The sequence below is a fragment of the Passer domesticus genome, chromosome 3 (assembly GCF_036417665.1).
Source record: "Passer domesticus isolate bPasDom1 chromosome 3, bPasDom1.hap1, whole genome shotgun sequence".
In the NCBI taxonomy this organism is placed as follows: domain Eukaryota; kingdom Metazoa; phylum Chordata; class Aves; order Passeriformes; family Passeridae; genus Passer; species Passer domesticus.
This window is the reverse complement of record NC_087476.1, coordinates 57,528,876-57,544,489: the sequence shown is the minus strand read 5'-3', so window position 1 is coordinate 57,544,489 and position 15,614 is coordinate 57,528,876. Positions and strand designations below refer to the sequence as shown.

The 15,614-nt window shown below is 43.6% G+C and overlaps 1 protein-coding gene across 3 annotated transcripts in view; it reads left to right on the top strand.

Annotated features, from left to right (window-relative positions):
- FNDC1 (fibronectin type III domain containing 1) overlaps positions 1 to 15,614 on the top strand; it is a 62,942-nt gene that overhangs the window by 12,229 nt on the left and 35,099 nt on the right. For 2 of the 3 annotated variants that reach the window (XM_064413281.1, XM_064413282.1), the window contains exons 2-6: positions 10,691 to 10,900; positions 11,270 to 11,368; positions 13,183 to 13,297; positions 14,306 to 14,493; positions 15,132 to 15,239. In XM_064413281.1, coding sequence (XP_064269351.1) covers positions 10,691 to 10,900; positions 11,270 to 11,368; positions 13,183 to 13,297; positions 14,306 to 14,493; positions 15,132 to 15,239 — 720 coding nt within the window. Of the gene's footprint in view, positions 1 to 10,690; positions 10,901 to 11,269; positions 11,369 to 13,182; positions 13,298 to 14,305; positions 14,494 to 15,131; positions 15,240 to 15,614 lie in introns of those variants that run through there. The other variant, XM_064413283.1, reaches the window with a different exon arrangement.

Sequence of the window (15,614 nt, the reverse complement as noted above, 5' to 3'; positions counted from 1 at the left end):
GCATCCTTTGAGGTCCAGCTAGAGGGAAATAAGCCATCTCATCTGCAAACCTGTGCAGGGGTGACAGCAAATGTGGGTAAGCTGTAGTGCAGTAACTCACACACCCAGGACCCACGTCCAGTCTGGGCAGAGCAGCATTGTGCAAGCTCCGTGCTGGTGTCAGTGCTGGAGAGAAGGGCATTTATGGGCTTGTAATCCTGTCATCCTTCCCATCTAGCCGTACCCGTGTGGGCATCAGCTGTGGTTGGAATTTGTCCTTCAACTTAAAGAAAGCTCTGTATATATTTCCTCATGTGGAAATGAAACATTTCCTTGGTGGCAGCTTCACAGAATGTGAGAAAGCCATTGAGACTAAGTCAGTCTGAGAAAATATGCTGTCTTATTCCAGGTTTTCATGAGTAAGAGTGTTGATGCTCATCATGGGTTGCGCAGCCAAAATCTTGCCTGGGTTCCAAGTGGCACTTGAAGTATCCCCATGCCTCTGACCGCCTTTGAAATGTTTGAGGGACAAGCAGTAGACTGGGGCAGTGGTGAGCAAAATGGAGCCCTGCTCTCCAAGAGCTTGCATGGAAGAGCCTGTTGAAACCCATGAGTATGCCCCAGGCATCAGTGACAGATGGATGCGTGAGTGCCCTTGGGTCTGCGCTCAGGAGCCACGGAGCTGCTCAGGGGGATCCTGCTGCCTTTGGAATCTCTCAGGAATTTCTTCTCCTACCTTCTGCAGTCACAGAGAGCAATATGAACTGCGCTTAAAACCTACTTCCCTAAGGAGAGTGTTGCCACTCGTGATCCCAGTGGGCTTCTTTAACACTGATGAAGCTGTTTCCAGGGCCAGTGCTGTCAAAGGCCCCAGCTTTTTTAGAGGTGGCTGTGAGGAGAGTGTGAGAATGGTGCATGTGTACAGGTGGAAGCCAGGGATGTCCCAGGGAAGATGAGGCTTCCAAGTATTCAGGACCATGTTGTGAGTTTTTCTTCTGTACTGTCCATTTCTCTTCCATGAACAGTGTGTTTTCAATACCTTCTTTGACAACAAAAATGCACATTAAATTGTAGTATGAGTGAAGTGTCCTTAATTTTAAAGAGGAAACTAACCAAAACTGTAGGTCTGTTAGCTTTGTGGCAATGTTTTGTTTGCTCTTAACTTTCCTGACATGGTTTTTATGTATTGTGTGCTTCATCCTAGATTGTTAGAAACAAAGAAGTGACCACAGTTTATAGTAAATGAAGGACATGAATATGAAAACAACATAAAGTGTAGGTGAAAGCAATGTGGTGACTGCAGTCATGAACACAGTGTGGAAAGACACAGACTTTGAAGGGGAGTGTTTTATTCCTGACAATGTCTTGCCATGGCATGAGTTGCTTGGTGTGGGTTCATGTTCTAATTTTCTCAGGCAGGTTTCCTTCCTGTCACTGAACTTCTGGCTAGGGCTAGAGCACAGCCCGTACAAGGATTATCTGGGGGAAAACAAGCTCTGTTCTAGCTTTATCCTGTGTTTTCTTCATGTTTGTGATTGAAGTCAGGTTAAATCCAGACTGCACTATTTAAAGCAGCCTCAAGCTCTGATTTATCTCAGAAACAGGGCTTAAGATGTTGTAAGTTGATATTTGTGCAATTTCTACAACTGAATGTCCAGCGAAGCCAAGAGATGAGAGTTTCTTGCACACGAGGAAGAAACTGAGTGTCACAGGAGCTGCCAGTTGAGAAAACCAGAAGTCTCGTGAGGCAGTGTGGTGTCAGCACTGGGAAACCTCAGGTGCATTTCAGTGGAGAAGCACTAATATTCCCTTTATCCTGCAGATGAGGAGTTGAAGGGATGTATATGGAATCATTTGGGGTCAATGGCTTTATCAGATCTATTGACACCTCAAGCTCTTCCTCCTTGTTGATTTAAAAGAAACAGGTGAACTTTGCTATAAACTTCTTTTTCTGTAAAATCAGTGAGTTCCCCCTCTTGCAAATCAAATTTCCAGTGACAGGCCTGATGAAGTAGAGGTTTCCACTGAAGCCAGGGAACTTCGGGTCAAACTGGAGTACTATAGGCATCTGGTCCCTTCTTACAGTCTTCCATTTTTAAGTTTAGAAAAGGTTAGACTTGAAGTCAGTAAACAAAGATTGAAAGGATACCTGTATTAACATTTGAAACTTAGTCAAATAGTATAGATCTGATTTTTATTTATTATCAAAAACTTAAAGGCCGTAAGCTTAATTCTGCTGATGGTACCACCTAATCCTCAGACTGTTTTCTGGACTCTCAAGGAACACCTGGAGTCAGAATTATGACTCTGTCCTGTATAGGAAGAAAAGTCCTTATGTTGTCAGTCATTTTGGCAGTATCTCTGGCTGATATGGTTAAGGCATGTAAAAGAGAACAATCCACCAGAAATAAAATTATTTTCACCAGATGGAGAACTTCAAAGACTTAAAATGTAAGCAAGCTAATATTATCAGGACCTTGAAAGATACATTGATGAGGATCCAAAAGAAAAATAGACTAATATCAATGAGAATTAGTATTAGACAGCCAGGTGGAGGAAATGTATCTAGACAAAGGGATAGTTTGAGTGACAGGTTTAAAAGCCACCTTTCAGTGCTGGTTTTGGAGTAGCTGGCTTTAAGAACACTTCCAAAATGGGTCTGCCAAATGTTCAACTTTTTCCGTATTTTACTTATTAGGGAATTGGGAATAATTAAAGTTTTTATGACATACAAAGTACATTCTTCATAAATTCTGGTCCCTTTTCTGTTAGTGATTGAGGATTTTATTTTAGAAGGGTCACACCCCTACATACTGTTCCTGATTTACAGAGTGTGCTATATCCATCCATATCTGTCTCACTGCCTGATGTTTGGAAGCTTTCAGGAAGCCTGCTGCTGGAATAGGTTTCATGTTTTGCACTCCCAGAAGTGGCTGCTGAGTTGAGCAGTGGGCTGTATTTCTCCAGGAGCTGAAACAGTGGCCTGATGTAAACCATGTGTTTTGGAGCCCAGGCCATGCACATTAGTGTAGGTGGCAACAAGGAGCCCAGGGCCAGAGCTGTGCAGCCAGGAGAGCTTGAAAATCACCTGCTCAGCTCTTCTGGACTGTCAGGGGTTTCTGTCCTCCCATTGGACCTAAAGGAGCAATGACTTGATGCCTCTACCTCTGGAGCAGGGGTAGATTTCAAAATAAGTTGGAGACAAAGTGTGCTACCAAGGCTTCAGCTGGGAACTATGGAGGTTTAAGCTGTGAGAGCAGTGAAGAGCTTTGAATGCAGTCTTGAATCAAAGAACTCAAATGCATATGGGAGGGATGTGAGGGATGAATTTAAGTGCTCAGGAGACTGATATCAGTCTCCAAGTGACAATTATAAGTGAAAAACATATGCTGTAGTGGCACAGCTATGTAAAACAAAGCAAGGGGACTGTTCATAAGGCATAGCTGTCCAAAGCATCTCTTGAGAAGAACGTGGAAAGAGCAAGATGGAAAATGCAAGTTTTAAAATTATAACAGTGGTGTTTTGGGAGATGTATGGCTCAGAATGGTTGGCTGTTGCTGTTGCAGCTCTGGGCCCAGTTGAAGGAAGTGTTTCCATAAGTTTTTGTTGCTTGGTTAATGCATGCAGCAAAGCACAGCTTACTGAGTCTCAGTTGTCCCTTGCCAAGTATCATGATTTTACCCACTTGTCATGCTGGCTGGAGACACTATCCATGCCTTTGTAGTTGCCATTTTAGAGGGAGCCACAGGTGGGCCCTAATCCATCCCTGCATTTATTGTTGGTTTTCTCTGGAACCCTCGACTGGCAAACCCTTGCCCAGGTATATGCTACAGATGGTTGCACTGATACAAATGATGATTTTCCATCACCTGTGATGCCTGTTCAAGCCAACCAGTCACCTGCAAGGCAGTAGGGTTAGAAGGCAGCTCTGTCCTCATGGTGACTGGCAAGAGGAGGATGCCCTGCCAAGGAATGTGCACATCACATTAACCACATCCCTCACATGTGGCTGCAGTGACTGTGCACTTCATCTGTTCTGATGCTGGAGTTCTTGGTAGTGCCCATATCTGCCTGGTGAGCAACGTGGTCACTCATGATGTTGTGCATTTTAAAGGTTTTGGCTGTATAAATATGCTAGCAGATGTAGATGAGCAACTTCATGATTAGGACAAGATACCAAGGGTGCAGTCTTCAGAGAGAACAGACAATTACAGCCCAATAAGTTAATGGAAAGGAGTCCCCCAGCTCAGCCAGTAATGGTGAGGGCAGCCCTGTACCTTTGCTAGCTGGTTTCACCTGCTCTCTCCCCTCAAGGAACCCCCATAGCTCTTGTCACTCCAGTACTGCCTTTCCTCCAACTCAGTGAACAGGCAGGTGTTGAACAACACTCTGAATGGGCCCATGCAGACCATGGCTGCAGTGTGCTCTGACAGTCTTTGTGAAGTTCCTGGGGGCCTTTGCACAGTGGTTTGATTACTGGAGAAGCCTGGATGTAAGGCATCCAGAGCCAGTGGGTGTGAGAGACAGACATAGCCCAGCCTCAGAGGGCTCCTTTCGAAGGTCACTGATGCAGAAGGAAGCCTGTGCATTGATGTCAGTGGGAGAACATGAAGCCTTCAATAACTCATTGTTGGTTTTTCCTAAGTCGTAATACACGTGTTAATTGTGAGTCTGAAAAGTGCCTTGATCCACTGTGCTTAGCATTCAGAGTGCTCTTCAAAGGGAGCACTGGAAACTTCTGTTGACGCTGTCAATTTAAAGAATGTCCTCCGGATGCCAGGTAACTCCTCTACAGATGTCTAATGAATCGCTTTCCTTAAATCAGACATTACCGCTGGATACTGGTCCTCTGCCCAAAACTCCCGACCGGAGCCCAGTGAATTATGGCACAGATTCCATTGTGCTTTGCAGGAACTAGAGTGTTCCAGTCCCTGCTTTCTGCGCCAAGCAGAAGTGTGTGGAAATGTGCTAAACGATTTTTTTCTTTTTTTTTTTTTTCCTGCAAGAGACAAAGGATTTTTATGTCGCTCGCCTCTACTGCTTTAACTGATTATCTTATTTCCAGGAAGAGATCGGATGTTGCGTGTACAAATTAGTGGCATTACAAGAGCTGATCAGCCCACACAGGGAAAAGTCTAACAGTGCATTTTAAAATGCTAGGGGACCCATCGACCCAGTAAGCCTCAGGGTGGATTTGTTTTTCCATTTCAGTCCTACTTTCTCTGGTCATATACTTAGGCTTTTACATGTGTTAACTGCTGCACTGCTCTGAAGATCCCCACTGGAGCTCGTGTTCTGCTCTGTGCCAGGGCAGGTCTGATGGAAATCACTGAGCCCAGAGTCTTGTGCATTTAGAGCAGTCAGCACATCACAGTTTGGAGAGCCACATCAGCACTGTTTGAGCTGGCTCACCCACTGCAGGAAATATCTTTGCAGAGTGAACTCTTCTTGGGATGGCCCCAATCCAAACTCATTGAAGCTGGTGAATTGCTCACATTTTCTTAACTGAGCTTGGGTCATCAACTTAAAAAAACCCCATCAACTTTAAAAAAGTCCAGTAACTCTTAGAAAAAGTGACATGGGGCATTAATTTTTGAGTGGAAAACAACTATCTTCCTGTGGTATTGTGTTTGTCCTCTTTCTTCTTTTCTTTTCTGTTGATGTGGCTTGGGGATAGCTGTATGGTGTGGCAGGTAACAGTCAGAGTATGTGAAGGTAAGGAGGAGAGCAGCCACCCCTGTGTGGATTGCTGGATGAGAAAAGTGAGATGTTTTCTTTCTCCTGTATTTTTCAGTTATGGTAAAATAATGTTTTTATTTTCCTATTCATGAATAATCAACAAAGGTTGAAAGCCTTAAGTTGCACAAAGGACCACAAAGCTTAGACGTCTGGCTTTGCTGGTAAATTTAGCTCTGCTTTCACCTTGCCAAATACACTCTGTTTCATAGTCTATTTCAGATTGGGTGAAAAAATAAGATGGTGTATCTGAATTGCTCCAACCCTTAAAGCCAATAAACAAAGTGATTTACATACTGGAAGATGGTAAAGAACCATGTGGAAAACAGTGCCTGTTGGGGCATGAAGAAGAAAGAAGTGATCATGTTGCAATCTATTTTTGAAAACAATATTTTTTTTTTTCCTGGTGAATGTCTGACCATGATACAGCCAGTACATGAACACTGCCACATGGATGTGGGGCTTCACTCTTGGACTTCCCTGGTGCTTTCTTTGGGACTGGAATTCCTCAGTCTTTCTGAACCCCTGGGCAGAATCCTGTCTTAGTTTCACGAGCTGCCCAAAAAGGGCACCTGCAGAGTTGCCTTAGGATGTGTTTGCCATGTGTGTCCTGAACTTGAATGCCACAGCTCAAGCGGTTGCATCTAGGAGTTGCCAATACAATAGGTTTTATGAGTATGAATGATTTATGAAGAGTCTTACCACATAAATGGAATTAAATTTAGAATTGCCAGCTAAGGAATTGAAATATAGTGTCTCTTTTTTCCCTGTTCATTAAGTAACTATCTTTTTTTTTTTCTTTTTTTTTTGCTACAAATACAGCTGACATCTTCATGGAGGTAGGGCTTGGACGCTTCTGGAAATGCATAGTATGCAGAGTGTTGTTTCCAAAGCAATAGCTCAGAGATCTAGGAACCGCATCTGGCTGGGGTACTTTTCTGGTCCTGGTGGTGGTTTTGAGTGGAAACGTGCTGGGTGTCTGTAAACTGAATTGCTCAGATTTGAAATTGGATTGCAGATTGTCAGTGATGCAAGGTTCTTACCTCAAAGGACAATTAGTTGAGCTTAGGGAGCAGTTAAGTTCTTAAGACAGGAATCTACTTTTTCAGAAGGATGAATGAACTGAGCAGTTCGGTACGTTTTCTTTAACATTTCATACTGTTTTGTCTGGTAAACCAGCACTAGTCTCAAGTACAGAGTTCAGAATCAGTAAGTCTCATTTGATGCTTAGAACTTAATTTAAAATAAGTTCTATGATTAAAATAATAATAAAAACTGAAATACCACTTTTCCCCTAAAAAACACTGCAAAAATTCTGCCAGTTTGCTGTTGCACGGCAGATTCAGATGATTTTTGGTCAAGTTGACCATTGCAGGATTTCATTTACCAGCTACCATTTTTGGTCTTTTCTGATGACTTTGTTATCTCCTAGCAGCTGCAATTTCTGCCTCTAAGCTGTTACTTTGGCCATGGCTGGGTCATTGTACTCAGTCTCCCAGACTTCCGCCTGAAGTGAAAAGAGAGATTGATAGTTGTTTATAAACTATATGAATGTTGTCCACTGGCTATGCCAAGTTATGTGTCATCTCTGCAGCAGAACATATTTTATAGGTCCAGTTTTCCAGTCCTGAAATTATGGCGTACAAAGTTTTTGTTGACTATGGAAGGCAAAAAGAAAAATTTGTACCTAGACTTGTGGTGGTAAATTGAAGTGCTTGATTTTTTGTGACCTCAAATTTCAACCACTTTTTCTGCTTGTATCTTAATAGGTTTGAGTTGTTTGGTATGTTTTCCCCTGCAGTTATAGATTGATTGCTAGGGGTCAGTACTTCCCTTTTCTTCTGGAACTATTTTGTGTTTTCCTTTGCTAGATAATTGATGAGACCCTCTGAAGAATCTGTATGATTTGGCAAGTGCAAGCTGCCTCCTTGTGTGGTTGTTCAGAGGATGTTTTACCCTCAGCTTAGACCTTGTGCTTTGGGCTTACATAATTTGTAAAATGCTTCCTACAGTACAGGGACATTTTGGCAATACTAGTGGATGTTTCATCTGTGAGAAGTCAGTCTCAAGGCTTTAATCAGTCCTGAATTTTGTGGGCCAAGATACTGTACATGGATTCCTGCAGTTCTAAGTAATATTGGATTTCTAGACTGAAGAAAGTGAAAGGGAGTGACTCTTTCTCATTTTTGAGACTACAGAAAAGCATTTTATTTTAATGTAATTGCAGGTAGATCTTTAATGTAATTGCAGGTAGATGAGTTCTGAAGATGATTACCAGTTGATTTAGTTTGACCAGAGTGGAAGTCCAGAAAGCTGTTACATTAGTTTTGGAACAAAAGAGAAAATGTTTACAGGGGTAAATAATGGGCAGATGAGGAAGACTCAACCTTAAGTTCAGTCAAGTACTTGGTAGCTAATTCTTTTAAGACTGTTCAAGACTCTTGCTCCTGGGGAGTTCAGTGTCCCCACAGGAAGGGGCATCACTGGGAGTTGAATGACTTAAATAATGCATGGGATTTATTACTTCCTCCTCCCATCCCTTCTCTAGTGAGTAGCTTAGGACAGTTCGAATTTTTTTGTTTGAATATTGTTGTTGGTGGTGATGGTGGTTCTGAGGGATTTTTTGGAACATGCATGAGCCTGGTCAGGAGAACAAAACTCTGGTCTTAAGGATACAATGAGTTCTTCTGGTTACTCACTGTCTACAGTCCCAGGGTTATCCTCCTTGTGGAAATTCAGATTTTTTTTTTCCAAGAGCCAAGATGAGGGTGGGAGACCAGGACAAGGGGATGCTGAGGTTCAGGGGCTGTGACTGCAGAAGACAGTGGCTCTGTTGGGGGCTTAAGGAGTGTGAAATGTCCTTCTGACTGGGAAGTGCCAACCCTTTCGCATAGCTAAACCCTGTGGGACAGCAACTTGGCATGTACTTCTGTGGGGAGGTGTGAACTCAGCTTCATCTTCCCCTGTGTGGCTTCAGCCTTATCCCAGACCAGACTGATGGCTCCTGGGCTGTGGTAAACTCCTGGTGCTGCTCTTCATTTTCAATGAGAAGTCCCTTTCTTGTAGAGCCTGGAACAGACTTCACACAAAAGTGAAGTCTGTTTTTGATGGATCAACAGTTGTCAGCAATGCCATTTTAACCATTGCTGATAACTCCATCTTAACTATTGCTGATAACTCCATCTTGGGTGCCTTCAGACTCCTGCCGGTCAAACTGTGATGAGGAATGATAAATAGAAGCTGGAACTAACTAATGAAATAGGAGCAATGGTAGTAGAGTGTGGTGCTGCCCTGAGGAAAGTAATTGAAGCCTTGGAAAGCCCTGGTTTTAAAATCTCAGCTGATTCCTTGCATTCAGCCTTAGGGTCGACACAATTCTCTTTGCCTAAAACCACATTTGTTTTAGATTGAATGTTTTCCATATGGCTCTCTGGCTGGGCTGGTTCCTTTTGTATCCTTCATCCCTTGCAACTCTCTATTTTAATTGCAGATGAAAGCTGCAGCTTTGGCTGGGGAAGCAGAGCTGTTGGGCTGCAGTGTTCTTCCCAGAACATACAGGGCTGCTGAGAGAAAACCAGCACAGTGTACTTCCAGTGCAGCCTGGGAGAGGGTGGCTGGTTGAGGGGAGATGTTAATCCCCTCAGCCAGGGCTGGGACACTCAAGAGAAATGTGGAGATCTGGGCATGTGGTGCCTACTAATGGCACGTGGGCTCCAGTGAGGGAGTCAGGCTGGCTTTTTCCAGTCCCAGGAGGACAGGGAAACATCTCTCAGCAGCCAGCTGCTCCTTGGTGGGAGGCTGCAAGAAAGTGACTTCTTGGTGAGAGCAAAGCACATGTAGTGCTGTAACGCTGGGCAGCATCTGCAGGTAGCTGTTCAAGAAGTTTGGGTTGGACATGAAGAAAATGTATAAGAGATACCATGGCAGCAGGACCAGGAAAGAGATCATACCCCTGTATTTGGACTGGTGATACTCAGCTACCTTGAGTTCTGTGTCCAGTTTTGGGCCCCTCACTACAAGAAAGCCATTGAGGTGCTGGGGGAAATCCAGAGAATGGCAGCAAGTCTGGGAAAGAGCTGGAGCACAGGTCTTATAAAGGAACATTGTGGGAGCTGGAGTTGTTAAGCCTGGAGAAAAGGTCTCAGGGGAGACCTTATTAATCTCTACAACTTTTTGAAAGGAGGTTGTAGCGTGGTGGGAGTCAACCTCTTCTCCCAAGCTGCAAGTGACAGAACAAGAGGAAATGGTCTCAAGTTGCCCAAAAGAAGGTTTAGGTTGGATACTAGGAAATTTTTTTTCACTGAAAAGAGCTGTCAAGCCTTGAACCAGTGTGAATTCTTAAGTGAATGCTGCCAGCTTCTCAGCAAATGTTAAAAAATACCCAACTTGCATGAGGTACCTTTTACAATGCTCAAGGGATCATATTATGGGGGTTTGGGAAGTCAGCAATGAAGGTATGTGCAGAACAGACATTTTAGATATGTGTCTGTTGGAGAACAGAACAATTAGAGATGGGTTTAGGAGAAAAGAACCTGCTTTTGATAGTAAAACTGTTCTGTGCTTCATTTTACACTGAACTTTAGCTCTTCCCAAAACAATAATGAACCAGTGTGCCTGAAGTGGGGAAAGTGGGTTTAAAAAAAGGAAAAGAAAAAGATTTAATAGGGAAAGCTACATGACATCCCCAGTTTCTGGCAGTGGTCCTTGCATTACGATATGTTTTCACTTTCAAGGTCTTGCACCGGTCTGTTTGAAGGGCCTGGGAAAAGGCTCTGTTGAGTGTTGTACATCCCGCTTGGAAAGCTTGTTTTTACTCCAGTTTGGCTTTACAGAAACAATTAAAAAGCTGTAAAATTATGCCCTTTGTTCTGACCTTTATACATGTGCTTCCAACAGACATACGTGGACTGCTGATATCATGTGCTCCATAGTAACTATCATGGGGTTTGTGTGTGTGTTTGCTTATTTTGTGAAGAGAAAGGCATGCCAAGCAGACCTCTGAGAGCACGAGCTCAGTCTCCAGACGGCAAGTTACCTTTTCGGTGGAAACCACCTTATGGAGCAGGATTCAGAGGTCCACACAGCAGATCCCAAGGCTATCCCCGTGGATATGGAGAGAGCAACCGAAGGATGAGCTATGCTCCGATGACACAAGTGCGACAAAACCAGGAAGCAAGAAAACTAGGTGAGTCAAATTTCCCTGATAGCACCTGTCTTAACTAGCACTCTTCTACAGCTGCTAGGTGAGCACACATCACATGCTGTCCTAGGTGTCAAAAACCCTTCTTCCTATAAGTGAAAACACGTGTTTAATTGTGTCTTAGCAGAGGGAGGGTATTACGTAGAGAATAGGGTAGAAATTTTAGGAGAACTCAATGCAATGTCAAAGTGACACCATGTGCAAGTTTGTCATATTAACAGTGGAGGGGAAGGATGGAGAGAAGAGCCATAGCTCAGATTCTGCTTGCATGTGGTGGGACCACTCTGAAATCCATTCTTCCTTATAAATGAAAAAGGTTACAGGAAACCTTCTGTTTTTTCCCTGCATGCACAGCCTCTGAATCAGTTCATGTGGTTTCACTGCCATCAAGGAGCTCACAAGGACGGAGCCAACCTGTCTATAGGTCATCTTTAACTAAAAGAAAAGTCACAGGTATGTTTCTTTCACATCTACTGTCAATGAGTGGAGACAACTGGATGCAAAGAGATAGCTTTGTGATTTTTACATGGGAAGCCTTTTGGTGCTAGAGCTACTAGGTTTTTCTCTTTGTGGTAAAGAGCTTGATGGATGTCTCTAATTCTCTAACACAAGCAGGATTAATAAAATAATACAACTTTGTAACATGGTTGGTTGAGTTTCTGTGGTCCTGTTTGTTTTTTTTTTTTCTTTTAATCTTCTCCTCTCTATCTACTGACAAATGTTCTGCATTGCAGTAACTGCATGACAAGACTTGATTAAATCAAAGCCAGCCCCCCCAAAACGATATGCCTTCTTTCTCTCAGATCTATAACCCCTTTTTTGAAGGGTTGATTACCAGAAGCATCAACCTGGCAAAAGTTTTCACTTACATTGGAAAAAAGTCATTGCATGCTGCTGCCGCTGTTAAAAAGGATGACTGAGATTCTGAGTCACCTCCATACCAGTGTGCTTTTTCACCCCCTCACACTGTGATGTGAATGGTATGGGAATGGCAAAGTGTTTAGGAGATTTTGATGGTGATAAACACCTATGTCAGAACTGAGAATTGTGGTTGAACTGTATTGAAATCCCATCTCACACCTTTTCCTTTCTCATGCTCACTTTCTTTCTTCAGGTGCTGTCATTGCAAAACTTTGTAAATAGGCCCCCTAAGCTATTTGTGGATAGTGGATGGGTCCTCTTGGTCATTTTTGTATAGTAGCTGTTTGGCATGGAAAATCTGGAACTGTCTGAAAACTCTGTGTTAAAAACCTGTTTGGAAGAGGGGAAATGTGCCTCCCTGCTGCCTGCCATTTGTGCAGGCAGTGCTGGGTTTTGGGCTAATACCCTTCTCTTGCTGAAGAGAAGGGCAAACTCTCCCTGAATTTCAGTCATATATGAGTAAGATCCCTAGAGAATGAGATCATCCTCCAGAGTTTACTGGCTCCTTTCCTTTCCTGAGACATCAATATTTTTTCCAATGTTGCTTGTCTGTAAAACACTGTCTGGAAGGTCGTGCCTTGTACATTCTGTGCCTTTGGGAGACTTGGAAATAGTTGCCATTACACTAGTAAGGAAAAGTAATAAATCTCTCATTGGCCAGTAGATAGACTAGACTAAAACAACTCTGATGGACAGATAGAAAAGGGAACCTCATCAAAATTAAAAACCTCAAAATATCAAATTAGTTTCACTTAATTTTAAAATTTTGTAAATTATTTGCAAAAGGTACTCTGATATGTCATACAGCCCACTTCAATGATTTTTTTCTTTATTTTTCTTATACACCATACAAAAAATAAAGCTGAATTCAAACAACCTGTTTGAAACAATCAAAACCATAAAATATACACTAATTCTCCCTTGTGAAAAAATTTTTGAAGAAGGTTTTATTGCCTTTCAAAATGAAACCCGATTTTAAAATCTCAGAATTTTCTTTAAGACAAAATTTCTGCTCTCCAAGTACTTCTAGCAGTGCATTTGCCAGAGATGGTTAATATCAGGATGCTAATAAAACATTTGCTGTGAGTAACAGTTTGGGGATGAGTAGAATACTGAAGGACTGTAGAATGTATTAGTACTATGGCCTTGCAGGCACACAGCTAAGAAAAGAAATTAGCTTTCCATGAAATACCATCAGTAATCAATGTAATTAATTTTCCATTCCCACTTGTATTTCTAAATCAACTGTGCTGTGTGAATATTGTAGTGTCAGTTGAAGACATTTGCCTTTTTTTATGAGAACTCCAATGTTGTTAAGGACATGCTGTTCTGTTTTGGCTTTTCAGAGGAGGAAGAGGTGGAGGTGGCACAAGATGTAACTGTTCGAGTTATGTCCTCTCAGTCTGTGCTTGTTACTTGGACAGACCCACTGTATGAAAAGCGGAAGGTTGCAGCAAACAGGTACTTAGCCCCGGGTTTTTAAATGGCTGCTGAAGGGGAACTGCTGCCAACACTCTACTGAATGCTTTTGCATTCATTTAATTGCTGTTGGTTATGAGAATAATTTAGCTTGCCTCATAGCACCCTGCTCGTTATCATTTAGAGACCTGTGTGAGTGTTGTACTCACACAGGGGTTTACATCTCTTCTGAAATGTTGCCAGCACCATCTCTGGCTGTTCCAGTGTTGGTATATCACCACAGCCAGCAAAACCCCAAAGATGCATGGGCAAAGAAGGAGCGGGTCCAAGGCACAGCCCACAGAGGTGAGGTGTTGAGTTGAGTTGTCAAAACATACTACAACTTCGAGATGACCATGCTGTAGGTGGAGTGGGAAAGACACATCACTGCAGTGGGAAAGACACACATCATTGCACCCTGCATCCTCTGACCCTCCAGAAAACCCATGCAGTGGAGGCTGAGCAGGCTGGGGCTCCTCTGAGTGAGAGCTTGCCTTGTGGCAGCATGCTGCAGCAGTTGGAGACCAAAACAAACAAGAAAATGGGCTGGAAACTGCCAAAGATCTGAAAATGCTGGATTGTGTTGCTCAGCCTGGGAATACTGACGAGCTGTGCAAACTGCTGCTGAAATGCCCTGAGAGTCACAGCAGGAAAACTAGTAATTTTAGATGTTCTCTATTTCTTTGTGGAAGCAGTTATCTAGGCAGACAGGTGGGAACTGAGCCACTGGTGCTGCTCTGGGAGCAAGGGCCTGCCAGCAATCCAGCCATGCTCATGGCCATGGGGCCATCTTGAAGAGTCCATCCTTTGGAGTGAAAGCAATCACACTCCATTAGATGAAGGAAAAATACACTGGGTTTTGTTGTTGCTACTTTGTTGTTTGCACTTTGGTAGATTCCTCCCTGAGCCCCAGCAGGCTACTTGAGGGCAAAGCATCCCTGTCCCACTCTGGTTCTGCTAATGCGAGGCTCCCACATGCTCACTTTTATTTTCCTGTGTTTCTGGTGCCAGGCAGTATAATGTTCGCTATCGGGAAAAGGGGGAATCGGCAAGGTGGGATTACAAGCAGGTGTCCAACCGGCGGGCACTGGTGGAGAACCTGCTGCCAGACACGATGTACGAGTTTGCCATCCAAATCTTGGAGGGAGAAAAGGAAGGCAAATGGAGCGTGTCTGTTTACCAGCGGACCCCAGAGGCAGGTATGCATACAAAGGGTTCTTGGGCTAACTCAAGTCACAGGGTTTGAGCTGTGGAATTGAGTGCCAGAACGAGCCAAGTGATTGCTTGGGGCAGCAGAGGGCTGAGATTATGGGAAAGGTCTCATTACTGCTGCCTGCACCCCTGTAATAGTGAAGCACACCAGAGGAGCACATCCAGCTGCTGTTGTGGTGCAAGGAGGGAAAAGGGAAGTGGCTTAGGAATTTTTGCAGGATGGTTCAGCACCTTGGACCCCTGCAGCTAGATGTGCCCCTTCCTTTGAGAAGAGCAACCTGGCTTCCATTCCTCTTTGTGGGCAGCAAATTTAAATTCTCCCTCCACCATGGAGAAGCTGTCAGACCATTTTTGGTACAGGGAAGTGGTCCATAACAAATGACTGTGTCATTCTGGCTAAGCCACAATAGCAGTCTTGTGCAGACTTCCTGTTCTTAAAATTATGGAATAAAATTTCACTATGGCAGTCTGAAAGAGAGATGTGACAGAGACAAGCATGGACCTGAGCCATGCATACTCTTCACATTTATCTTCGAAGTAGCTGTATAGGAATCTCTGCTATGGAGCAAAAGGTGTGTGCTGTGCTGATTCTTGCTTGCCTCTTCTGTGTATGGCTGTTTCCCAGCTCCTGCCAGTGCACCAGAAAATTTGGATGTTTGGCCATTGAAGGGGAAACCAACCTCTGTAGCAGCATCCTGGGATGCTCTTCCAGAGAGCGAAGGAAAAGTCAAAGGTGAGTCCTCACTGTTGGTTTCTAACTCCTTGAAGGAGCTGTTCTCAAAGGCAGACTGCTGCCCTGGAGTAGGCTGGAACCTTGATTGTGCCAGGATTCTTTCACTTGGTTAAACCCAAGCAAGATTTTCATGTTTCCAGCCCAGTGCCTCCACAGTGCCACTGAGAAGCCACTGTCACTGTCTGCCTGGGATGTCACAGAGGTTCCTGGGGTAACATGGATGCACATTTTACCTCTTCTTCCATTAATAGGCAGGTCAAAATGGGGCTCAAGAAGGAAGTTTCCAGAAGGATTTTAAAGAATTAGTTGTAGATGAAAAACTGGGTAGTTGCCAAGAAAGAGAGTGGGTTTATGTTGTGTTTTATTTCAAGTTTG